Here is a 26,559-nt window from a genome sequence, read left to right as displayed (position 1 = left end):
TATATAAAGTCATGTTAACACAGGGCCCACTGGACCGAGTCTCTATGCAAGGTCTCTTGGAGGCCCTTTAAGGCAGAGTTCGGTGGCCCACTGGCTGGAGTCTCTATGCAAAGCCAGTGGCTATCCCTTCAACACAGGGCCCACTGGCCCAAGCCTCTATTCACCGACACTGGGAGGCCCTTGAAGGCAGGGCCCACTGACAAGTTCCAACGCACCATCACTGGTCAACCCTTTACAACAGGGCTGCAGGGGGGCTGTAATGGCAGATCACTGATGGGGTGGGGCTGCACCCTTGGTAGGGAGACCCGGGCCCACCCTACTCCACCGGGTCCCAGCCCAGGGCCCTGTGAGTGGCAGGAAGGCCCACCACTCCCTCAGCAGGGAATCCAACCAAAACACAGAGGGTATGTCTACACTACCCTCCTAGTTCGAACTAGGAGGGTAATGTAGGCATACCGCACTTGCAAATGAAGCCCGGGGTTTGAATTTCCTGGGCTTCATTTGCATAAGCGGAGAGCCGCCATTTTTAAAACCCCGCTGGTTCGAACCCCGTGCAGCGCGGCTACACGGGGCATGAACTAGGTAGTTCGAACTACCGTTAATCCTCATTTCACAAGGAGTAATGGTAGTTCAAACTAGGAAGCCTAGTTCAAACTACCTAGATCATGCCCCGTGTAGCCGCGCTGCATGGGGTTCGAACCAGCGGGGTTTTAAAAATGGCGGCTCCCCGCTTATGCAAATGAAGCCCAGGAAATTCAAATCCCGGGCTTCATTTGCAAGTGCGGTATGCCTACATTACCCCGCTAGTTCGAACTAGCGGGGTAGTGTAGACATACCCTGAGGTTTCCAGGGTGGGAGAAGCTGTTCCTGCATCCTCCCTGGGCCACTTTCTACTTGGTGTTATGGGGTCTCTTCCCATGAGTTTGCCGGGTCCTCCACATTCCCGGGGGCAGCTTCTCCTCTGTAGACGGCCGTGGAGATGTCCCAACTGGCCCCGGCGTCTTCACTGGCTTCTCCTGGGGCCGCTGGCTGATGTGGGTCAGGAGCTTCCTTCGTAGGTCCTTCCAGTCCTGCAGTCAGTCCAGATTCAGCTTCTCCCCAGGCTTTTGTAGCTGGACTGCAGTCTGAGCATGCCCGGTAGAGTTGCAGGGGCAGGGCTTCTTTAGCCAGGTTACCCTGGCTAAAACCTGTGAGTTCAGTACGGGGCTGTCTCGCCCCGTCACAAGGATGTATAGTTGCATGAGCCAAAACACACTTAGGAGCCAGATCCTATTCTTACTGAAGTCATCTAATGGAAGATATTATGAATGATCTGAGTAATACTCAACATGCTGGATAACAACTTCAACCTTTCTCCATCATGCTGGAGTAGCAATTTGGTGAAAAGGCTTTAGTCAGTCATGGGACAATGAAAAGTTTAAAACTTTTGAGCGATTCCCCCCCCCCCCCCCCCACATATCCCTATGCACTGGTGAGGTCTTGAGCAGAACATTACATATTGCACAGCTGCCAGAGAGATGTGAACAAGACAGATGGCTGAGTTCAAACGTCTTCTGATGTATGGCAAACAAGATTATTAGCAATGTCCAAATAACCAAAGCCAAAGCAGCGAGCTAGTGAAGCGTGTCCTTGTGGTGAGTTCTCCGAAGGAGGGTAACACTCTCTAAGACAGGGTTTCCCAACCTATGGGTCACCATTACATTTCAAAAGGGTCACCAAGTGTCTCCCCAGGTGGCTCTGCTCCCCTTCCTCCCGCCATTTTGTAACTGCCTTGGGTCACCAAGTCTTCCTGAATTGTCAAAATGGGTCCCCATCTGGAAAAAGTTGGGAACCGCTGCTCTAAGGTTACAGTGTGAGGAAAAAAAGATCTTATTGTTGAAGTAGCTTCCCAAATACAGATCCAGAACTTGACTGAAGGTTCAGAATATGGAGATCCATAGCTACCACAAGCCAGACAGTGGAAGGGATTAACTGGTTTATACGTAACAAGAACCAACCTAAACATTAGCCCAACCTTTGAATAAAAAAAACAAGAGACCAAACGTTAGTGTTTGAAAAAGTTGTGTGCGCAACACAGGCTGTTACCTTATGAACTCTTATGCATTTCATCCCTCCAAGAGGATACACAGCTATTCTTCTATACCTTGTCCATGTACTCACTACAACCCAGTTGTCCACACTCTCCTCACCTTTACTTGAGACGGTTACTCAACACCGTGACCAGTCTTTCTGCTAGCTGTCAAAAATTGCTTAATTAAAATTTCATGCCCTGGGTGCTATGCAGGAGAGAGCACACAGAATTTTAATTTGACAGCATTAAGGCCTAAGGAAGCTGCCAGAAATAAAGGGGCCTGCTGCTGCCCTTGCCACAACCTCCTAGAGTGTGTCTACACAGCCTGCGGCTGCAAGCCTGTCAGCCTGTGTCGAGAGACTTGGATTTGTGAGGCTCACGCTAGTGGCTCTAAAAATAACTGTGCAGACTGCACTTCGAAGTTGCAGCTGGAACTGGGGCTCAGGACAAGGGCAGGCTGCAGGGCTCAAGCTGCACCCGGAGCCATAACTTCAAAGTCATGTCTACACAGCTCCTTTTAAAGCGCTAACCTGGGTACACTGCCTGAGGCAAGGATGCTCCTGCGGGCTGTGGAGACACGTCCCTAAGAGTCAGGAGTAAGGGCTGCTCATACTACTCTTGAGTAATAAAAACAGGAGGGAGGGAAAGTTTAGCCTTCTGCTCATCTTTTAAAAGAAGCTGCTGGAAGGAGGGGAGCCCTTTGGCATGCTCTCTCCCCTCCCACAAAAATCTGCCAAAAGAAAAGGGAAGGAGGAGAAGAAAAAGAAGGAGGGTCACTTCCTTCCTATAAAGAGGAATGGTCTGAGTGTTGGGGTGCAAGTCTGCCATTCATTTATGTTCCTAAGATCTTCTAGGAGTTCTCTTGAAAATTGTGACATAAGCTCTTTCATGCAAGCTGCACGCAGCACACTTTCTCCCACTCCGCTGCGCAATTTTAAAATGGAACTCCAGAGCCCCAACACCACAAAGCTGTGACTGGTTAGGGAAATTTCTTTTATGAACAGTAAGTACTAAGATTAATCGGATACCAGATGTGAAAGCAGAAGCGTGATGTACCTATTGTATTTACATCTCAGAAATGCAATTTAGATAAGAGTTTATCTCATGACATTACACAGAAGAAATGTTTATGTAGGCTGATTTTAATCTAATTTTACAAATGGGTGAAATCTGTAACATGCAGGGAGCCCCTACTTCTGAGAGATTCCAGTCCTCACTCTTTCAAAAACAAGAAAAGTCCTAATATGGATAATATGAAACTAGAGCATTACTGTGTTGAATATTACAGGGTAGCATCAGTGATGACACCACTGTTATATTTGTGTCAGTCTTTCCATTACCGTCTCTAACTTCTAGGTTATATAACTAAGCAGCAACAATACTTTCCAAACCAGAAACTGGCATAAAAGTCTTAGCCTGGAATCAATTTTTTTTTTAACATTGTCCATGATCACAGACTCCTTGCAGAAGAGCTCCTGATGCTTTTGTAGTATTAAGACCACCCCACCCTCACATACTACCAGAGCCAAGCACCTCCGTGATAGCTCTGATGAGAAGGAGGAGGGAAGAATTGGGGACCTTGAGAACCATTCTGAGTAAGTTAACACTTTTGTGAGGCTGTAGAGCCAGCCTATCTGTCTGTTTTTCTAAGGAGCCCCCTTAAGCTCCTTGCTATGAAAATGTTGAGGCGCTCACAAGCCACGCTTAAGAACAGGGGTGGGCAAAAGCTTCTCAGCGGGCCAGATTTGGTCCGCCCAGGGCTTTGATTCCGCCTGGGAGGCAGTTCCAGGTCCTGCCCCCTAACGGGCATACGCTGCAGGGGAAGGAACTCAGCCCTGCCCCTCCTCTCTTCGCACAGCCACTGGAGAAGAGGCAGCACTGGGGCTGAGGTTCCTCAACAGTGCCTTGGCCATGCGGTCCAGAGCCAGCTCCAGAGGCGCCACTGCCATGGTCACATGGCCGGGGCCGGCCCTGGAGGTGCCGCTATTGCGGCCACACATCCCAGGCCGCGTGGCCATGCCAGCGGCGCCTCCGGGGCCAGCCGTGAGCCATGATGCCTCTGGCCTCTGAGGCAGCCTGAGGAAGCGTGGCTGCAGAAGTGGCACCCCCAGACGCCTGGGCAGTCTGTAGCCATGGTACCAGCCCCAGACCACGTGGCCGTGGCATCTCTTGCCTCCATGGCCGGCCTGCGGCCATGGCAGTGGTGCCTCCAGGGCCGGCCCTGGTCCACATGGCCATACCATCAGCGCCTCTGGGGCTGACCCAGGGCTATGTGGCTACAGCAGCTACTCTGGCCTCTCTGGCTGCAGTGCCTCTGGCCTCCGGGGCCAGCCCTGGACTGCGTGGCTGCCATGGAAGCGGGGCCTCCTTCTGGGGCAGCTGGGACAGTGTGGCTGCAGCCGTTGCTTCCAGGGGAGCACGAAGCCAGGTAAGACTTCTCCTCATGCCACCCCAATTCCCTCACTTCCCTCCCCTTCAAGACCCAGCACCCCCAGCTTGCTCCGACACCCTCCCTTGTTTTTGCACCCTCTCTCCTGGCCACACATTGCACCCTTCCTATTTCCAGCTCCCTCCACCTGGCGAAGACACCCTCCTCCCAGCCTGCTTCTGCACCCCAATTCCCTCCCAGATCCTGCACCCCATCCCAATCCTACTTGCTGGCAGCCCTGTCTTGTGCACTGTAGCCCTCATTTTTATCCCTACCCAAGAGCCTAAGGAGGTCCATAAAATCCACTAACTCCAGAACCCCAGAAAAGTAAATCTGGTCTGTGGGAAGCCCTGAACTTCAGTCCCCCCTTCCCTTCCCCTTACTCCGTGTGGCTAGGGCACCAGAGAGTGAGGTATCTCAGTTGGGGCCACATCAGTGAGCGTTGGGGAGTTTTGGAGGAGTTTTTTTGCTTCTCACTTGTGTGGTCCCCAAGTGATTTTTTTTGTGGGTTAGTGGCCCCTTACTCAAAAAGGGTTCCCCACCCCTGCCATAAATAAAGAAAACATTGAAACCTTTTGTGTTGGACATAATATTTTACTTTATTTAAAGTGAAGTTTGATAAACTAACATGAGAAAGTTAAAATGCTTAATCTGTTTAATAGTTTAATTTAAACTGTTCTTACTAGCTGCAGCTGGTTCAGAAAATAAGGTCACTGTACCCAGAAGGGTAATTCTCAACCCTGCCCCTTCCGCCTAAGCTCCACCCCTTTCTGCCTGAGGCCCCACCCCTTCTAGGTTGGCCCACAGCCACTTTCAAAATTTGTGAAGTGCCCCCCCCCTTCTAAAATTATTGCCCACCCCTGCTTTAGGAAAATAACCTCTGTAGCTGTCCTTGATTTTTTGGAGTAGAAATGGAGCCCATGAAGCCTTATTGTGGTTCCATGGAATAGAGGTGACCCCTTGCTGCTGACCACTACGGAAGGGGAGGAGCCCCTGCTATTGCCCCTCCCCCATGTGAGGTTATAGCTACGGAATGGGAGTGGGGCAGTGACATGAGGGACTGTGTATCATGCTACTCCTAGAGCTCCAACGTGCCTTAGGCCACCTTACTGCAGTACAGCCACACGAAAGCAGTTGTGCCACTGAAAGCTGGTTCATGTAGCCACTTGATGCCGATGAGAGAGCTCTCCCATTAACATAATTAAACCACCGCCACCAAGCAGCACCTGTTATCTTGGCAGGAGACTGTCTCCTGCTTATATAGTGCTTGGCACACCCACATGTCTGTCAGTGTAACTAATAAAAAGCCGGTTCCCTCAACCCCCTCTCTGCCTCTGGTAGAGGTAGCAAGGGGGGATAGGGGAGGCTGCTGCTTGAGCCGGCTCCTGGCGCTATCTCGCTGCGTCTCTGCAAGAACGGTCATTGTGTAGTCAATACAAATTATATCGACTACATGATTAGCCAGATAACCACAATTTAGCACCCTTACCTGGGATTCTCTGGTTTGGCATAAGAGAGTTTCAACCCGTACAAACTAAAAATTCTAAAAGTAAACAGATTTATAATCCTTCCACATGCTAAGGACACACTAAGTTTTATACTCAATAAAAAGAAGTTACTCACCCTGCGCAGTAACGATGATTCTTCGAGATGCGTGTCCCGTGGGTGCTCCACTATAGGTGTCGGGCTTTTCCCGGCGCCGCAGATCGGAGAACTTCTGCAGCCGTAGTCTGCCGGACCGCGCATGTGCGAAGCACAGCTCGTGCTCTTTCGCGCCGTTTGTGTTCGTGCGGTCCAGCTCCCGCCAGTTCCTCCTGATCCTCTTGGTCTGAAAGACAAAATCATACTTCCGAAGAGGGGAGGAGGGCGGGTCATGGAGCACCCACGGGACACACATCTCGAAGAATCATCGTTACTGCACAGGGTGAGTAACTTCTTTTTCTTCTTCGAGCAGTGTCCCGTGGATGCTCCACTATAGGTGAATATGCAGCAGTAGCCCCTGAAAGGAGGGAGGTTCGGAGCTATCGTGCTGCAGCTGTGGACCGCACCGCTGTTGCCACTGCCCCCTCTGGAAGGTGAAGGTTGGGAATGGCATAGTGCTTGGCAATGGTGAAGTTTGACGACCACGTGGCAGCCCTGCAAATGTCTTTTAAAGGGACGCCCTTTAAGAACGCAGTTGATGTAGCAACTGCACGTGTTGAATGAGCTGTCGGATTCTGCAACAGCAGTCTACTATGTAGAGCATAGCATTCCTTTATGCAGTTCACAGTGATTGACGAAATGCGTTGAGCTGACAACAGGTGACCCTTAGAGCGGTGGCTGTAGACATGAATAGCGTGTTTGTCTTCCTGATGGACCTAGTCCTGTCTATGTAGAAAGCCAGGGCACACCTGGCATCCAGAGTGTGTAACCGAGTTTGCTCTGCCGAGACATGGGGCTTTGGATAGAAAGTGGGAAGTACTATTGGTTCATTGATGTGAAATTGTGAATTCACTTTCGGAAGGAAAGTGGGTTGAGGACGTAAAATCACTCCTTGATCGGTAAACACTGTGTATGGGGGTACAGCGGATAAGGCAGCTCTCTCACCAACCCGTCTTGCAGAAGTTATCGCAATGAGAAAGGTAACTTTCATTGTGAGAGTGCGCAAGTCGCATGTGGCTAAGGACTCAAAGGGTTTTTGAGTTAACGTGTTAAGAACTAGCTCTAGATCCCATGGTTGTGCTGGCCGTGTTTGGTGTGGAAAGAGATTAGTCAAGCCTTTCATGAAGCGCCGCATCATCGGGTGGGAGAAAACTGAATAACCATCTACAACATGGTGTAATGCAGTGATTGCGGCAACGTGCACTTTAATAGAGGCGCAGCTGAGAGAAGAATTCTTGAGCTGCACGAGGTAGTCTAGGATACGGTGAATGGGCATGGAGTAGGGGTCCAGGGATGCCGACGAGCATCATGCTGAAAACCGTGCCCATTTGTAAAGGTAGGTGGATCTCGTAGATAATTTTCTGCTATGTAAGAGAATGTTCTTGACCTCCTGCGAGCAGATCATTTCTGTTTGTTGGAACCAACTAGGAACCACGCTGTCAGTGCCAGTAGGTCGACCTGGGGATGGAACAGACATTGATTGTTCTGGACAAGAAGGTCGCGCCTCTTGGGCAGAGGGAATGGAGGACGCACTGACATTTGATGGAGGTAAGGAAACCACGTTTGTCTTGGCCAAAAGGGAGCTATCAGGATTACCGTGGCTTTGTCCATTAGTACATTCTCTAGTACTCTGGGGATTAGAGGTGTGGGTGGGAATGCATACAGCAGTTGATGGCTCCAATCGTATAGGAACGCGTCTCCCTTGGAGTTCCGACCCATTCCTGCCCTTGAACAGCATTGGGGGCATTTGGCGTTCATTCGGGTCGCAAATAGGTCCACTGTTGGGAATCCCCAGGAACAGAATATGGTTGAGAGGACTTCCAGTTGAAACTCCCATTCGTGCTTCAGGGAGAAGTGTCTGCTCAGTGCATCGGCCATAGAATTCTGCTGACCGGGTAAGTATTCTGCAATCAGGGAGATTTTGTGGTGGATGCACCAATCCCATAAGGCAATTGCCTCAGCGCAAAGTGACCGGGATTGGGCCCCGCCCTGCCTGTTTATATAATATACTGTGGTCATGTTGTCGGAAAGGATTCGGACAGTTTGAGTACAAATCTTTGGGAGAAAGTGACGACAGGCATTGCACACCGCTCGGAGCTCTAGGAGATTGATATGCATCATCAACTCCATAGGGGACCAAAGCCCTTGTACCTGATTGTGTTCCAGATGTGCGCCCCAGCCTAGTAACAATGCATCGGTGGTCAGTTGTGTTGTTGGCTGTTGGCGATGAAATGGAACACCCGATATCAGATTTTTGGGAACTGTCCACCAGGCTAAAGAATTTCTGATGTGTGCGGGAAATGGTACTCGTTTGTGGACGTCTCGAGCGTTTGGAGTGTAAACAGTAGTTATCCAGTGCTGGAGACAACGGAAGTGCAGTCTTGCATGCTCGACGACGTATGTCATGGCTGCCATGTGTCCCATAAGCCAGAGACATTGTAGGACCGAGCGCTTGGGACTGGTGGTGATGGCCTGTATAAGAACTTGGATTGCTTGAAATCTGGTTATTGGTAAGAGAGCACGAGCAGTGGTTGAGTCGAGTTGTGCTCCTATGAATTGTATTGATTGGTGTGGCGTCATGGCCGACTTTGGGATGTTGATGATCAGGCCCAAGGTTTTGAAAACTGTTTTTGTGAGGTGTGTCACACGTAAAGCCTCTGCCACTGAAGGCGCCCTGATTAGGCAGTCGTCTAGGTAGGGGAATATTATTACGCCGAGACGTCGTAGGTACGCCATTACTACTGCCAGCGTTTTGGAGAAAACCCTGGGAGCCGACGAGAGACCAAAGGGCAGGACCCTGTATTGGAAATGGCCTGCGCCTAATTGAAAGCGTAGAAAGCGTCTGTGAGCCGGGTGTATTGTTACATGGAAATAGGCGTCCTGTAAATCGAGGGACATGAACCAATCTCCGCTGTGAAGGGCTGGAATGATAGTGGCTAGGGTAACCATCCTGAAGCGGTGCCTCCGCAGGTACCGATTTAATCCTCTGAGGTCGAGAGTCGGTCTCCATCCCCCTGATTTCTTCTCTGTTAGGAAATATCGGGAATAGAACCCCCGTCCCCGGAACTCTTTTGGTACTATTTCTATTGCTCCAATGGTGAGGAGGCAATTGACCTCTTGTTGTAAGAGAGGTTCGTGAGATGGGTCCCTGAAAAGGGACGGGGTAGGGGGGTTGGGTGGGGGTACAGTGGTGTTGTAAGAGAGGTTCGTGAGATGGGTCCCTGAAAAGGGATGGGGTAGGGGGGTTGGGTGAGGGTAGAGTCGTGAATGGAATGGTATGCCCTAGCGTGATTGTCTGCAATACCCATCTGTCGGTGGTGATGTGAGACCATCGGTATTCGAAGGGTCTCAAGCGATGGTGGAATAATGCCTGTGGAGGGTTGGGATGGGTGTTTAGCGGAATGGTGCACAGTCCCTGGACTGGGATGTCAACCTTGTTGTTTGGCATTTAGACGGCCAGATGTTTTTGGCTGAGGTCTTCTTTTCTGCTGGCTGCATTGCTGGTCCTGCTGTCTATATTGAGATGGTTGGAAGGTGAACGGTCTCTGTCTCTGATAGGGAGTGTACCTCTTCTGATGAAAGGGAGGAGTATACATGCCTAGGGTCTTGAGTGTGGTTCTTGAATCTTTACCTGAATGAAGAACCTGGTCAGTTTTGTCGGAGAAGAGATTCTGTCTATCAAAGGGTAAGTCCTGGACCTTGGTGAGAAGGTCTTTAGGGACTGCTGCCTGGTGCAGCAGAGAAGCCCTGCGCATGACCACGGATGTGGCTGTTGTACAAGCTGCAGTGTCTGCCGTGTCCAAAGCTATGTGGAGAGCTGTTCTGGAAGCCGCATAGCCTTCTTGGACTACTGATTTGAGGACTTCCCTCTTGCCCTCGGGTAGATGTTCTAGAAGGGGAACTAATTTAGTGTAATTATCGAAGTTATGATTAGCGAATAGTGCGGAATAATTTGCCATACGGAGCGTAAGGGTTGCAGACGAGTAGCCCTTTCGACTGAAGAGGTCTAGCTGTTTCATATCCCTGTCCGGCATATTTGATCTTTGTTGCGGGCCCCTCGTTCTTTGCTGGGCTGCATCGGCAACTAGAGAATTTGGTTGGGGATGAGAGAAAAGAAACTCCATCCCTTTAGCCAGGACATAATATTTTTTGTCTGCTTTTTTGTTAGTGGCCGGTGTAGAAGCCGGTAACTGCCATATGTTGTCGACAATCTCAAGAATGGCGTTATCGAGTGGAAGAGCCACCTTAGCCTGATGTGAAGGGTGAAGGTTCCTGAGGAGGTGATGGGACTTCTGTTGGACTTCTGCAATTTGCACGTTTTGTGATGCCGCCACTCTCCTGAAAAGATCCTGAAATTGTCGGAAATCATCCGATGGTGATGTATCTTCCTGAAACACTCGGCGTCGAGGTGGGAGCCGGTGCCGTTAGAGTAGTCTGTGCTGAGGTCACTTCTGGTGCCGGAGCGGCGGGTGTTTTCGGTGCCGCATGTACCGATGGCGCCGGGGAAGGCTTCGGTGCCGACGGCAACTTAGGTACAGGAATAGTTGCGGGCTGTGGAGCCGAAGTGCTGCGGCCATGCTTTGCCTTAGAAGGGCCATGCACACCCGAGGTGCCCGGTTTGTCCCCCACGCTAACCCGCGTTGGAGGTAGAGAGCGAGAAGGTGAAGGTCTTTTCTTGGCTCTCTGTGGGGACGGCTTGGCTGAAGGAGCAGGGAGGGATCCGGGAGTTGCTCCATCTTGTGGCTGTAATGACCTGTCGAACAGGAGCATTTTAAGCCTCATGTCCCTGTCCTTTCTCGCTCTTGCGGTGAGTTTAGAGCAGTGAGGACACTTCTGGGGTATGTGTCCCTCACCCAGACACCTGATGCAGAGAGCGTGACCGTCGGAGGCAGGCATTGCTTCCCGGCATGAACCGCACTTCTTAAATCCAGGCAAACCCAGCATGATGGCCCCTGTCTTCCTCTGAGTCAGGGGGAGAAACTATTTACAGATAACTTGAGGAAAAAAAATTTTTTTTTTTAAACTAGAATGACTACGACTAATAACTAACTAATTAACTGGGGAGAACTAACTATTAAATAAACCAAATGAAACGAGTTCCTCCTCTCTCTCAGTCTGACAGGGCTGAGGAGAAACGTATATTCCGTCCGCGGCCGAGGACGGTCAGGAGGAACTGGCGGGAGCCGGACTGCGCGAACACAAACGGCGCGAAAGAGCACGAGCCGCGCTTCGCGCATGCGTGGTCCGGCAGACTAAGGCTGCAAAAGTTCTCCGATCTGCGGCACCGGGACAAGCCCGACACCTATAGTGGAGCACCCACGGGACACTGCTTGAAGAAGAAGAAGTTTTACTTGTTGTACTTTGTCCTGCTATTTGCTCTATTATCTTGTTAGAAAGATATTTTTATAATTAGAGACATCCACAATTTTCTCAGAACATAGCATTACTTGAAAGGATCTGATACTGCACTACCAAAAGTGTGCTTTTCAGCCTGTTTCAACTTCTAAAAAATACATGTGTGGTTTTCGAATGTTTTACTTCTACGTTGAAAATTAAAAATCTGCCTTTGAACTGTGGTTTTGAATGGATTGGACATGTTAGCATTTTGCATTGCATAACAAAAAGCCTATATAATACAGTGTGACAAGTCAAGTTTGGACATTCTGAAAAAGACTTCTTTCATTGAAAGCTTCATCTTAAATAAAGTCAGTTTTTAGTTTCACTTCACTGCAGTACAGAAGATACAAAATGGGGAAGTTGACTTCTCTTTTTTGCTTGTTGTAGGTTGGGTTTTTTTTAAACTCTTTTTCCTATGGTTAATCTAATTATGGCAATGCGTGTGGGATAAAGCATTAATCTGCTATTTTAGCATTCACATATCTGGAATTTTAAAGGTCCATGAACTTTTCAAAATAACGTAAAAAGTAGTAAATGGGGAATTACACTAGAAAGTTGCTAGAAATGTTTTCACCGTGGGTGAGTCTACACTATGGCGCTAGCTCGAAATAATTATGCAATTTGAGCTACGCAAATATTTCAAAATAGACTGCTATTCCGACAAGTCCCTTAATCTTTGTGCAATGAAATTTACCGGGATGTCAGAACAGCGTGCCTGTTATTTCAAATACATTTTGAAATAATATGTGCACTGTCAAGATGCGGAAAATGCAATTTTGGGATACCAGAGGTCAACCAGAGGTATCCCAAAATAGCGTCGCAATGTAGACTTACCTCATTTCTGCATCCTGCTCCTGTCCATCCAAAATATTTGCATAGTTAAATAAGATCAGGTATTCTCCATTTCAATCTCCATTTCATTATAATTTAGTATTTTTACTAGTCCTTTCAGAGAAGTATACACAGAGCTAGTCTGAGGATGGCCCTCTAGGGATGGATGGAGTGAGTAAGAAAAGGAAAGGGAAGCAAGGAACTTTTTCACACTTTCTGTCCCTTCATGGGGTTCAGCCACAATCTTTCAACACTAGTTCTCATTATAAAGGCTATCCCTCTTGTGGAAACAGCTTATACCAGCACAAGGAATTATTTTGTTAGAATTGTTAAATGTTCTTCCCAAACAACAAACAAAATCATTCCTTGTGCTGGTATAAGCTGTGGCTACATCAGGAGTTTTGCTGGCATCGTTATGTTGGTTAGAGGTGTGATTTTTGACCTCACATCTTGCCACAGATACACTGGCAACACTTTGTAGGGCAGACCTGGCATCAAACATATGTCAAGTTCCACGGTCAGTCTACATGTGCAGTTGCATTGGTTTAACATTCGAAGTTGCTATAAACTGATTTAGTCAAACTAATGCAGATGGCTGTGGGTGAATGCTCTCATTTAGGTTTAAACCAGATTTATTTCTAATTTAGGTCAAGTTGACTAGGTCTTGTAAATTGATTTTTTTACTAATTTAAGTTAAACTGAAAGGAGAATTTGAATCCAAAAAGTGTCCAAAATAAACCGATAAAAATGTGTGTCCACAGAGGGGTTTTCACTGGTTTTGCAGAACCAGCACATCTAAATCTATTAAATCAAACCAGTTCATGACTTTATGTAAACAAGGCCCAGCTCTCTCAGAAAGAAAGAGGGCAGGTGCAAGACATGAACATTCACTGTCCAGATATAAAAAGGAACACAATCCAGCTTTGCCACTGTTGCTCCAGTGTGCACTTTCCCAAGGCCTCATCCTGGGCATCTGCTGAATGAAGCACTCCACCTATGTCCCACATGGCCAGTGGTTTTACAAACCATAACCTGGTGAACATCATCTAAAAGAGTCTTTGTGGATTTTGTTAGGAATACAGTAAGTAAAAAAGTATTAAAATATTTGGGTTGTTTCATAATGTGGTGCATTAAGAATGTAAACATTTTTCCATGGGTCTAGATTAATACTAGCAAAATATTCTAAATCATCCTTATGATACCAGAAAGGAAGGACTGATTCTATAATGAAGGCTGCTTCTGCTTATCCACTCTCAGAAGAGTGGCTGGACAAAATATTTTAAAACACATGTGCAACATTCCGTAAGCAATTATAGAGGGTGTGGTGGCAAAACAGCCTGCACAGTAATACAGAAAACACATTGATTTTTCTCACACAATGTGTCTCCTATTAGGTACGGCACACTAGAAATGGTTGCTGTTACATAAAGTACAGCTAGGGTTTAGAAGGAACTTGGTATACCACCAAGATACACTAAGTTTTTTCTGAAAAGAAGTCTGGTTATTCACTGCTAAAACGTTAGGTCATTCAAAACTTGGTACAGCAAAGTATTTTCAGCCTAACTTTCCAGTGTGTCTCAATACACACATTGACCTGATCCATGGGCTGGTATTCAATAAATCTGTTTTTTTTAATCTAAAGGCAAATTACGTGAAAGAAAAATTCTGATTTAAGGTTTCTGAAGGTGCTTATCTTGATAGTATCTAGGGTCCTGAGTCTACAGTATCTAAATACTAAGGGGAGAATTTCAAAAGCACAGATGCCTTTGAAAAAAATCTCTCCTTGTATCTTCCTTCCCAGAAGGAAGATTTTTTTTAAAAACACACAACAGTAAGTATAAGTTAAATGAAAAATTTAAAAATTCTGAAAAAATACATTTCATGAGCTGTTTTATTTGTTTTTAATAGAAAATTTGTTTACATGAGAAGAGACATACAGGGATACTGAAACAAAAACTGCAGGTTAAATGCAAATCAGTAAATTAAAAATATGAATTGCCTTTCATAACTATACGGCAAAATAAGGGAAAAAAGATTAGTAAACTAAATTACTATGCAGTAGCACTTCAAGTATTGAGTGGTTTCAGGAGAATTAGATCTTTAAACTGCAATTACATAAATTTTCTCACCTACTTGCTCAAGTGATCATTTATTTGCTAGCTTACCTGATTGTAAATGTATACTGAAGAGTCATACATTCAAATTGGATTCTTCAAAAGCCAGAGAAATGGCAATATAACCCATGAAATTAAAATCGTGTAAAGCATCAAGGATAGCTTTCACCATTTATATAATCATATATCCCATTGATACTCAGAGAAAATATAGGCTTTATGTCAGAAGAATCACATTTACTAATATATAAATAATAATGTTCCCTTCATACTAAATATTATTCAGATAAATCAAAGCAGAAGTGAAATAATTAATGAATTAGTTACTCTATCATAAAACCTAGGTTCTTGGCATACACCAGCTAAGAAGAACAATCTGGCTACAATGGCTGAAGAAACAATTCTGGGATCTGCATGAGCCATCTGACGTGTTTAGAATGTGGTAAGGCCTGCAAAGTGCTGCATCCTGTCTCAGGACTGCCACTGAAATTGCTTACTGTGATTCAAAGTAGTACTGACAAGTGACCCATCCACTCTCCAGTGGAAAACAGTTGTTCCGGAAGAGAACAGGACTGGCAGCTAGGAATTCTGACTCTCGCCTAACTTTCTGAAGCTCTGAACCCTGAATACTACGGATGGAGTGTGTAGAGATCATAAAAAGGGTATAAACTGCCCTGACAAAACAACCGACCACTTTGCAGGGGGAGCTCTCAGACCAATTCAGAGCTGGCATAACAGCTCTGCACAGATTCCTCAGTCTGATCCTGAGGAATTCCTGAGGTCTAGAAGAAGCAAGACTATAAAGTATTGCACTTTGGCTAGACTGTGTTGGTGACATGGCTCTTTATGGCATGAAACTGACAGTAGACGTGGCACGCCGTAAACTGCCTGGGTGCTGACAAAGCAAGGAACTCTGAACTGGGACAGAATTAGGGAGTCATAGAAGTGCTTTTCCCTTCTCCTCATTTCCTCATGCCATGCTCAGGAAAGGGTACTAAAGAATATGGCTCCCTTTTCTGCTTCCCTGTCTGTAAAATGGAAATCCTAGTACTTCTTGACCTACTTCACACAGATTTTATGCAAAATAGCATTTACATTTTAAGAAAAAAGTTAAGTATTGATATTAAAGCTTGGTGCTTGCTGTAGGCATGCTAGCTCAAATCCTGTGATGTGTTGCTGATATTTTAACGGGCTCCCACATCTTGACCTTGGCCTGTGATAAGCCACATGATCCATGTGTGTGCACTATAAAGAAGGAGGAAGGAGTGCACAATCTATTCATTTGTTTACCATTTAAACAAAAGTGCTGTTGAAGAAGTCAGTTCCACGTGGCAACAGACCCATTAAGAATCACTTTACAGTAGTACTGTTAATGTAGCAGCATTCAGCTCTAGTGAATTAAAGGGGCAGGATAGAGTTCTTCTAGAGGATTTGGGAACAGGCTCCTATGGGATTTTATATATATATATATGATCTGTAACATTTGATAGCAACACTGTACTCTTCAGAAACACCTCTGAAGCCTAAGAATAAGCCCATCTCTGGTGAGAATGATTCCAGCTGAGTCCAGAAAAGAGGCAAACTTCATTTTAGAAACAGAGAACTCACCAAATCTTCCTTGTCATTTGATTGTCTAAAAAGTGACTCTGAGGAACTACCTCTGACATACCCCTGACCAATACTCACTAGGGCAAATTTTTCAAAGGTTGTAAAGACCCTACTCATATTAGTGCAACACATACACCGACATCACATGCCAGGAGTTTTAGCTAGTATTATAATAAAGACTGTTAATGTATTGCTGAAGGAATTATAGGATGCTACACTTGCCCTAGAGTTCTTTGAAGTTGCAGGTATGCAACACTGGGGACAACTTAAACTGATACTAAAACTGGGATTGGTGCTTCCTGAGTTATTTTAGGAGGAGGTGGTCATGTTCTGTTTCCTTTGCAGCTCTCTTTCAATATTTGACTTTGGGTGGGAGCTTTTGTTGAAATAAACTGAAGTTTTGTCATTGATATCAATATATATTTGGTACTTACACATGCTCCGTTACTGCAGTATTGGAACGTCTCACAATCACGCACCTCTGTGTATTATGATCACTATGCTACATATGAATAATATGCAAGTATGGTTGCTAGACAAAGTAAAACTCAAGCTAGTTTTCCAATCATTTAACTGAAATAATTCCTATTTCTGGCCTCTTTGGTTTGTTTGTTTATTGGCATGCACAATGTTGTCGTGGAAAAAGGACTGCCAACAAGAGAGCCATGAAGAAACTTTTACAGCTTGAGCTCTTGCTAGCTTAACACACACAATTAAAATGCATGTATCCTGCACGTTTAAAGCTAAAGGGACATACTGGGATATGGATTTTTAGGTAGAAGGTTTCACACTGAAAGTGACTTGTCCCACAGACATGAGAAATAGTTTTTCTTTCTGTAGATCATTTTCATCATAGAAAAAGAAAAGTTAAAAATGTGATACAAACCCCAAAATACAATGGAAGTAATTTAGAAAGGTAACATTTGCCTGCCCCACACAATTCTCAAATATCTACTTTATACCATGATGTGATTAACTGTTAGCACAAACTAGTTGTTTAAGTGTAATGCAGTGGAGCACCAGTGCTGCTAAAAAGAGAAAAGTTATTTGATGGGCGTGGTTCTGGATTGGTGAATCACATACAGAGTTCAAACAAACCATTATCTTATATAAAAATTAAAGATGCTGACTTACCAACTCTAAGAATCTCCTTATGACCTGTCTTTGTTTTAAATTGGTCTCCCCATCCAGGTTAGCAGTTTCTATATGACACAGTCCATCTGGATCACTTGAAGAGAGCAGCAATATGTCAGCAGGTATGATTTCATTACAACGAAGCTGAACAAAGTCTCCGACTTCTACTTCTTTCCAATATCTGGTCATGTATTTCTTTTCATTCCTGACAAAGAAACATGTAAAGGAAATGAATCAAAACACTGATTAGGCAGGGATGTTTCAGACTAGTCTGGATTTTAACCTGCATCACAGATTTTTTAGATAGATAGATAGATAGATAGATAGATAGATAGATAGATAGATAGATAGATAGATAGATAGATAGATAGATAGATAGATAGAACACCAAGGTTTTTCTCAAATTCTCCTCCTTTAGAAAATTTAAATGGACATAGAAAGGTGATGAAGAGATCATGTGGCAGGATAACAATTAGGGGCTAGATCACAAGCTACACTGTATGGTCTGAGGATGGCATAAAAGAGAACAAGACACCCTCTATTCAGCCTCTAAATTGTCTACTTAACCTCCTGGGCCTGAGTATGTAGGGGTAAAATGATTCTGTATGTTCATTATTGTTTCCCTTGGCAGATGGGCTGGCTGGTGTTCCACTTCCCTCAACCAACTGTATCAATCAGTTCAGCTTAACCAGTGGGGGAGGGGGGGGGGAGAAGAAGGGGGGGAGGAAGAGGCTAGTTACTGGCTACTGATGAAGGCTAGTATTAGATTAGTACTCCACCTTGGGGGCAAAGGTGGGACAGTAAAGGAGCTGGCTAGGCCTCTGAGGTACAACTCCTCCTTTGCACTATTCCTGAAGTATCACAACTATGTGCCATCCTGTATCAGCACAGTCTAGCCACTAAATATGTGGAAACATTTTCAATACTTATTTTCACACACACAAAAAAATCACTAACGTTATTGCGAATTATTATTTAAAGAAATCCAACATAAAAATTTGTCCTCTCCCTACTGACTACTAACAACTGCTATGACTTACAAGTATGAACTTTGTGTGATGCTGCATGTGAAACTTAAAGGGCCAAAAATATACAACCCAAAGGAATTCTAATAAAAAACATCCACTAAACTACAGTCACTGTGGTATCTCTGCTGAAAAACGCTGCCACAAATATAGCGTGGGCAGAGGACATTCTTGTTTCCTTAAAGTGCATTTTTATAGTGACACATTAACCATAGTTGCATCTGTTGTGTAATTAACAATCTCTCTGTCCAGCCATTGTAAACCTATTTTACAGCTGAATTTCTTTGTCACTTCAAAGATGTATCTAGTTGAAACATTAACATGCACGTTGTTAATCTTATTCTGCTCATTAAAGCTTATTTTTTTTAAAAAACGAGTTAATTAGTAATTTTTTTGTTGAATGTACGTTAAAAAAAAGGAACAGGTTCCTGCTTAAATAGCTCTAGTTAAAATACAGTGTTTTAAAAAGCATTAGTGTAAATTGCTTCCCTTTGGTATTTTAAAAGAAATTTATTTTTAAAACAGCCAAGGCATTAACTTTGTAAAACAGCTACTGCAAATGGGAAATCGCTATTTTTGACACTTTCCTAAACTACCAGAATAAATACTTAATGAAATAACATAGCACAGTATTCTAAATGTCTGCCGTTGTTGTTACATTGCAATTGACACTGCCGTTATTCTATCCTCAACAGTTTTTTTAACTAGAACAAAACACGGAAGACGACCTAGTAACTTTGTACTTTAGAATTACGGCTAAAGATTACAGCCCAGATTTGTAACGGTATCTACCGTAAAATCCCGACTATAATGTGCACCTATGCATAATACGCACCTACCTTTTAAACATGAGAATTCCGGCATAAACAGAACTCCTATCTATAATGTGCACCCCGACTTTGCCATATTTTGTCTTGCCTTTTTGTATTGCCGGGTAATCACGCATGAGCACACGAGTATACAGTGCATGGCATTTCCATGCTCTCTTTGGGATGCCATGTGTTGTCGGCGATCTTACACGAGTGCTGAAAAACTTAAAGTTGTTAGCTATGCTGAGGCTCATGGCAACAGAGCTGCCAGCTGTGAATTTGATGGCATAGCAGAGTCTAACATTCGGCTTTGGAGATGGCAGAAAGAGTGCCTGCAAGCGCTGCCTCGGAGGTAAAAGCACTGCACATCCTGAGTTGGAGGCCAAGCTGGTTGAATGGATTGCTGAGCGTAGACAGCAAGGCGGTGGTGTTAGCATTGTGGAGGTTAGAATGAAGGCTTTGACCATTGCCAAAATGTGCGCTAGCACAGCCAGGTTTAAAGCTTCGCATGGTTGGGGCAATCGGTTCATGAATCGCCATGGCCTATCAGTCCAATGCCGAACAACAATCGCACAGAAGCTACCCATGAACTCAGACACCAAGGTACTACAGTTCCAAAAGTTTATCAGAAAACTACACAAGCAGCACTGCTACAACCTTTCATTAATGGGTAATGCAGATCAGACACCATTACATTTCGATAATCCTGACAACAGAATGCTTGAAGTAAAAGTGCCAAGACCATCTCCATTGCTACCACGGGCTATGAAAAGTCTAGGTTTAAGGTAATGCTTGCTTGCATGGCCGACGGAACGAAGGTGCCTCCTTATATGGTGTTCAAGTGCAAGACAATGCCAAAGAATGTTATATTCCCAAACACCGTTCACGTGCATGTTCACCCTAAAGGCTGGATTGACGAAGCTTTAATGCTTAATTGGCTACAGACGGTTTGGGCGAAGCAGCTAGGTGGACTTATGAGAAAGCGGTCTCTAATAGTTTTGGATGCATTTCCGTGTCATCGTATGCCATCCATCAAGAAAAGGCTTCAGCAGGACAAAACAGACTTGGCAATTATTCCTGGTGGAATGACCAAAATGTTGCAGCCGCTTGACGTGACAGTTAACAAGCCAATGAAAGATGCACTACGCAGAAACGGAACACCTGGTTGTTGGAAGGTGAACATACATTTACTGCAGGTGGACGTATGCGAACACCAACGCTGCAAGATGTTACCCAGTAGATAGCGGATGTCTGGGTTGAACTTGTTCCCACTATCATAAGGAAGGGGTTTCTGAAATGCAGCATCTCTAATGCGATGGATGGCAGCGAGGATGATGCCCTGTGGATGGATCCGAGCGACGATGCATCGTCCTAGGGCGAATTACTGGTATGCGAAGATGACAATGATTTGTATTACCTAGATGAAGATGTCGAGGGCTATACCTAGGAAGATATTGCTCATCTGTTCGAGGAAGATTCTAACAAATGCGAATTCGAGGGCTTCGAAGATGAGTAAAAGATCAATTAACATACGGTATTTGCTTGTTTGCACTGCAGTGTTGATTTCATTTGTTTAACTTACCTTTTTGAAACTGTATATAGTTGCTTGTCGATGCTAATAAAAATCAACTTAACCTCTGGTGTCCAGCGATTAATTAAGTGCTGTGGAACCGCCAAATGAAAACTTTGAAAAAAAACTCCTATGGATAATGCACACCCCGACTTTGACGTTAAAAAATGGAAAAAAAAGTGCGCACTATACTCACAACTTTACAGTAAGTGTACTGCACTCGAGATAGCAACATTTAATTGGTTCAGGAGCCTAGAAACCATTTTCAAAAGGGATTTAAACATTAGGTGCCATCCCTTTTTGAAGTGAAATTTAGAGTTCTAACTCAGGTGTTGCATACTAAGCACAGTGAAACTTAAGTGCCTTTAAAAATCTGGTCCTATGTACCTAACTCATCCTTGTTTGACCCTACTGGTGTCAGAGTTACACAGTCTCCATGGTTATATGTATTTATTTAGCATTTACATCAACAATGTTAGGTAATATTACAGGGATCTCTCAAGCCAGGTTCAACCCCCAGAATTTCTTTGCTGTCCCTTCCCCACACCCAGTTTATAACAGGAAGAGTGAAATTTAAATAAAAATTCATTTTTTCAATAAACATCACTACAGATTAATAAGAGCTTGAAGTACATAACATTGTAACCTAATAAGGGCAGATAATTTTCACATTGTCTGTAGATACATTCCCCATTCCCTCCACCCTCACCTGCCGAAACCAGCATTTTACTTTTCCTACTAATGAGTATGAACTGCTTTGAAACTAAGGGTGCAGTAATGTAGAACAAATCACCGGATCACAGATCTGAAAGGTTTGTTAGCAATGCAAGCAATAATTCAGAACACTTTCACATATGACTGCTGCTCTTGATCTTTTTTAATTTAACTGCGGAAGTGGATGAAATTAAAAAATGCATTTGTAATGAGCGGTGTTATACAAATGTTACCAGACTAAAAAGGAGGCAACAGTCTTGCATGCTATGGGGCCTAACAACTTTTCATTTATTTTTGTTGTTTAAGTAGTGTTGCACATTTCCTAATCTCCCACACACTTGACAACTATCACACCCGTATACTATCTGCTACTGGAATGGTGGAGATGTTGGAACAGAATGCCAAATACCTCATTAAGGATGGATGTACTGTAGGAACATTTTCACACATGCCAGGGACACAAAGTAGTCTCTTTACAGAAGGGGTGGGAGAGAAAGGAGGCAGTTACACCAGGGCCCAGCTATTCAATGGGGCCCAGGGCTCCTAGCCACCACTGCTGCTACTACGGCAGTGGCCAGAGCCCCAGACGCTTTAAATTGCTGCTGGAGTGCTGCACTGCATGCTGTGTGCAGCTCTGAGGACTGGGGAATGGAGAGGCACACAGGGTAGGCTTTAGGCCGATTCTCCCGATTCCCCCGAATCAGGCCCCGTGCGTAAGAGAGGATCCCCACGCGTAAGAGGGCCACGCTCCCGGGCACGCGGGAGATGCGCCGTCCCTGCCCTGGGCGCGCGGCACATGCGCGGACCCCACCCCCGTGAATTGGGCCCCGCATTTGCTAACGCTGGCCCTGGGGTCACATGCCATGATATGGATGGTGTGGAGAGCGGGATCGCTGGCCCTGGCTGGCTCGCTGGTCCTGCCTCTTCCAGGAGTGCAGAGTTGCCCCCCTACCACCACTTTGTTCAGGGGCCCGTGGAGGCTATAAGCTCCCCTGCCCCTTAGTTAGGAACAGAGAAACTTCCTGATCTAGGTCCTGTCTCTGACACTGAGTATTTAACAGTGATTCTCTGAGTACCTTTCCCAGACCCAAAGAGCTCTATGTAGCTCAAAAGCTTATCTTTTTCACCAACAAGAAATTGGTTCAATAAAAGATATTACCTCACCTACCTTGTCTCTCAAACATATATCATCTACTCATAGCTCCAGTCTTTCTGAAAGCCCCCCTTCAATCCCTCTTTCATATGAAAATTTTTCCATGCCTCCAATCATTTACATTGCATATCTGTTTTGAGACAGGGTGATCCAAGCAAGACACAGTATCCCAGGTAAGGATTTACCATAGATTTCTACAAAGTGGCATTATAATTTTTTGGCATTGTCGTCAATTCATTTTTATACATCCCACCTTTAAAAAAAACCAAAATTACCACTACATGTTGAAGGTAAATTTTGACTGAGCTCCTCACAGTGAGGTGCAGGCCTTTTTATTGAGTAGTTACAGTTAATTTAGAAAACACTAAAGTGGAAATGTAATTATTATTCCTTCCAATGTGTGTTTGCCAACTGTGTTTTTGTTTCTGCCACTGTACTGCTAGTTTGTCAAATTGACGGGTGCCTCTTAAGGGCCTCCATATCTTCTCTAGTGAATAATCTAAGTTATCTGCAAATTTTGCCACCTCTCTCTTCACTATTTGCCATCTCATTCAATTAAACCGTGCTAAAACAGATCTACTGCAACCTCCCATGTAACCGTCTGCCACACTTTAATCTGTTTGCACATCCCTGATCTGTTCTTATCTCGTAGCCAGTTTCTAATCCACGACAATACTTATGCCAGTCACCCAAGCCTCTTGTGAGGAACTTTATTTGAGCCTTTAAAAAGCCATTGACAAATGTCAGATGGCTCTTATTTAGCTACCAGTTTTGCTTCAAGAATTCTAGAACACAGGGGAGGTATAATTTTCTTTTAGCCTATAAAGCTGGAGGTGTAGATAAATGCCTCAGAATCTAGGCTTTGTGATATACTATTGCCATGCTATGGTACAGAAACAAATGCTGTTATTTCAGAGTTAAACTGATGCATTATGGGTAAACTAGTTTCCAATATTTGTATGGAAATATTTTAAAGTGCAGTGGAGGGCCAGTCCCCTCTGCAAATGCCTGGATAGAAAGCCACCTTCCCCAGCCCATTCTATTTTCCGCTGAAAAATTTAGACTGAGTAGACTGAAGCTGCTGGTCAGGGATGCAGACAGCAGTGAATGAAATCTTTTCCCTCCAGTTTTCTTCTAAGGCATAAATAGATACAACTCAAGCCAGCAATTCCACATTTTTGGGCAGACTTTTAACTGCAAATATAGGTTTAAACCTATAGACTTTGGGTGGAAATCTACTAGCCCTATTCAACAGGGTTACATCAGCCAAAAATTTGGCCCTGAAAGCTATGGGGAAAGCCTTGGAATTCATAAAAGAATAACATTTATCTGCCACAAATGGGCACAACTATTCCAAAGTGTCTACTGAGCAGATACTTTTAAACAGCCATGGCAGGCCTGCAACATTTTTTCAAACTTGTGTACACACCGAAGTTATCATAACTGATATCTAAATATTGCATTAGTCTGATTGCTCCCATATTTGTGCCAGATCTTGGAAGTATATTTATGAAAAAGTCTTAAGAAAAAGGTAGAAAGTACAGATCACTGTCTAAGTTTTTGTCCCTAGATTTAAATGTAGGTATATCACAGTATTTGATTGGGTTTCGTTATGGTATGTTTTTAAAATGATACCATTTTACTGTTAAAGTTTTAAGAGCAAAAGTACCTATATCTTTCTAGTCCTTACCAAAAATAATTTTGTTTCTGCCTTTTGATAGGTTTCACATGACAAGGCAGTACATAAAATGACAATTCTTTTGAAGAAAGACAATATAATTGCACACCTACTCAAAATTTAGGAAGAATCCTTTATTTTTTTCCCCAAAGCTCAAGAACCTTTACAAACAATGTTAGGTAGGAATTTAAAGGAGTTATACATTGCCTCAACATCCACAATTCTTCAAGGCTTGATTCAGCCACTGCTGGTCAGTTTCAGCAGCAGCTGAATTGGGGATGCCTGCAATAAAGCAGCTGGGGTGCTGCCGTGTTGGTCCCGCAGCGCCGAGGGGCGGCGCTACGGCACCAACCCAGCAGCACTCCAGCTGCTCTTGGGGATGCCTGGGACAGAGCAGCTGGGGTACTGCCCGGTTGGTCCCGTAGTGCTGCCCCTCGGGGCTGCGGGACCAACCCGGCAGCACCCCAGCTGCTCTTGGGGACACCTGGGGCAGAGCAGCTGGAGTGCTGCCAGGTTGGTCCCGTAGCGCCAAAGGACGGCGCTGCGGGACCAACCCGGCAGGACCCCAGCTGCTCTGCCCCAGGCGTCCGGATTCAGCCTGCTGGTGAAACTGACGCAGCTGGTCAATTTCAGCAGCGGCTGAATCCCGATGCCTGGGGCAAAGCAGCTGGGGTGCTGCCAGGTTGGTCCCACAGCCCCGAGGGGCAGCGCTACGAGACCAACCCGGCAGCACCCCAGCTGCTCTGCTCCCGGCTTCCCCGATTCAGCTGCTGGTCAGTTTCAGCAGCAGCTGAATGGGGGAAGCCTGTTCGGCTGCCCCAGCACTTCCGGGTTCCTGATGGTGCCGGACCATCAGGAGTCCCGGAGCATTGGATGCTGGACTAATGGAGTTTTACTGTATTATGAAAGTCTCAGAGGGGTAGCCATGTTAGTCTGTAACTTTAAAAACAATGAGTAGTCCTGTACCACCTTAGACACTAACAAAAAATATATATAGTATCACGAGCTTTTGTGGGCAAACCCACTTCTTCTGCTCATCTGAGGAAGTGGGTTTTGCCAATGAAAGCTCATGATACTACATAGATATTTTTTGTTAGTGTCTACGGTGCTACTCATTATTTTAAAGAGAGTTAGCTAACCTGAATTGAGAACAATTCCCTCTGGCTTTCCTTGGTGAAGCTACTCTCAGTCAAACACTGTAACAGGATGGCACCCACCTCTTGCAAGCATTTCCGGGTCAGTGAATATGCCTGCTTTCTTAGTCTGCGGTGGCCTCTGTCATTGGTTTCTCAAGTGGTTTTTAACAACTCAGCCCTCCTGCTGAGTCACATACCGTATGTGAAATAAAACAGATCCCCCATGGATTGTTTACCTCAGAAGGGTTCTATCCCAGTACCCTTCCACTGATCTCTATGTAGCCCTCCCTGTGCTCACCCTTTAAGTAGCCATACTCTCGGGGCTTCCTTCCTAGAGATACTGTTTTCCTGCATCCTTCCCTTCTGGGCTAGCCTTCAAAGAGTCTCTGGTTTCCTCCCTGGAGACTCTTCACCCTTCCTGGGCCTTTCTGGCTCCAGCTCTCCAAGTGGGCCACTAAACAGTTCAGTTTCACTTCTGGAAGGGGTTCTAGTTCAAGTCAAGCCACTTTCTGGGCCTGCCTAGGTCCCAAGCCATGGACCATACCAATAGCAGCTACCCATTGCATCCCTTTTAACTGAACTGCATTTCTATCCCCTGGGCCTCTTACCCCACAGCTCCAGCATCTTCTCAAATGCCTTACTCATGCCATGGGATTGAATTTTCGAGGTACTCAGTCCCAGCATCAACAAGGAGCTCTCTTGCTTTCTGGGTCTCAGCTAGCAACTGATCCATCCATGGTTCTGCTGCTCCTTCAGCCAGCCAGGAACACTATTCTCAGCCTGATCCATACAACAACTGATTAACTCTAGCACTGTAGCATCTCTTATACCTGACTGTCTCTCTGATTGGTTAATCCTCCCCCCCGCCCCCCCACTCTATGCAGCTGGATAGATTTCTGTTCCGCTCCATTCTGGGTTGGGCTATAGTAGGAGCCTTAGGCCTCTGGACCTAGTCTACCCTGCCACAGACACAAACAGGAAGCAGCCACTAAACAGACTTTATGTGATCTACAAAGTGTAGTGTAGGCTCTTAACACTCCAATTAATTTCATACAACCCCCATTCCAAGAACACCTAATGGCTAGCTTTTGAAGCAGCACCTGTCTCTACTGAAAAGGGGATGAGATGCTTTAGGAATAAGAAAAGCAATCCTTAAAGGACACAATAAAGGGGGAAACAAACAAACAAAAAATCACCCAGACACTACTTGTATCAATTCTCGATACCATTCTCTCTCAAGATGGCATCAA

At 45.1% G+C, this 26,559-nt stretch overlaps 1 protein-coding gene across 2 annotated transcripts in view; it reads right to left on the bottom strand.

Moving 5' to 3' along the window:
- Nucleotides 1-26,559, bottom strand: part of ATP10A (ATPase phospholipid transporting 10A (putative)) — a 153,800-nt gene that overhangs the window by 77,527 nt on the left and 49,714 nt on the right. For both annotated transcript variants that reach the window (XM_075916477.1, XM_006116091.4), the window contains exon 2: nt 17,225-17,429. In XM_075916477.1, the coding sequence (XP_075772592.1) occupies nt 17,225-17,429 (205 nt within the window). The remainder of the gene's footprint in view (nt 1-17,224; nt 17,430-26,559) is intronic.

The sequence above is a fragment of the Pelodiscus sinensis genome, chromosome 1, assembly GCF_049634645.1.
Source record: "Pelodiscus sinensis isolate JC-2024 chromosome 1, ASM4963464v1, whole genome shotgun sequence".
In the NCBI taxonomy this organism is placed as follows: Eukaryota; Metazoa; Chordata; order Testudines; family Trionychidae; genus Pelodiscus; species Pelodiscus sinensis.
This window is presented reverse-complemented; position numbering and strand designations above follow the sequence as displayed.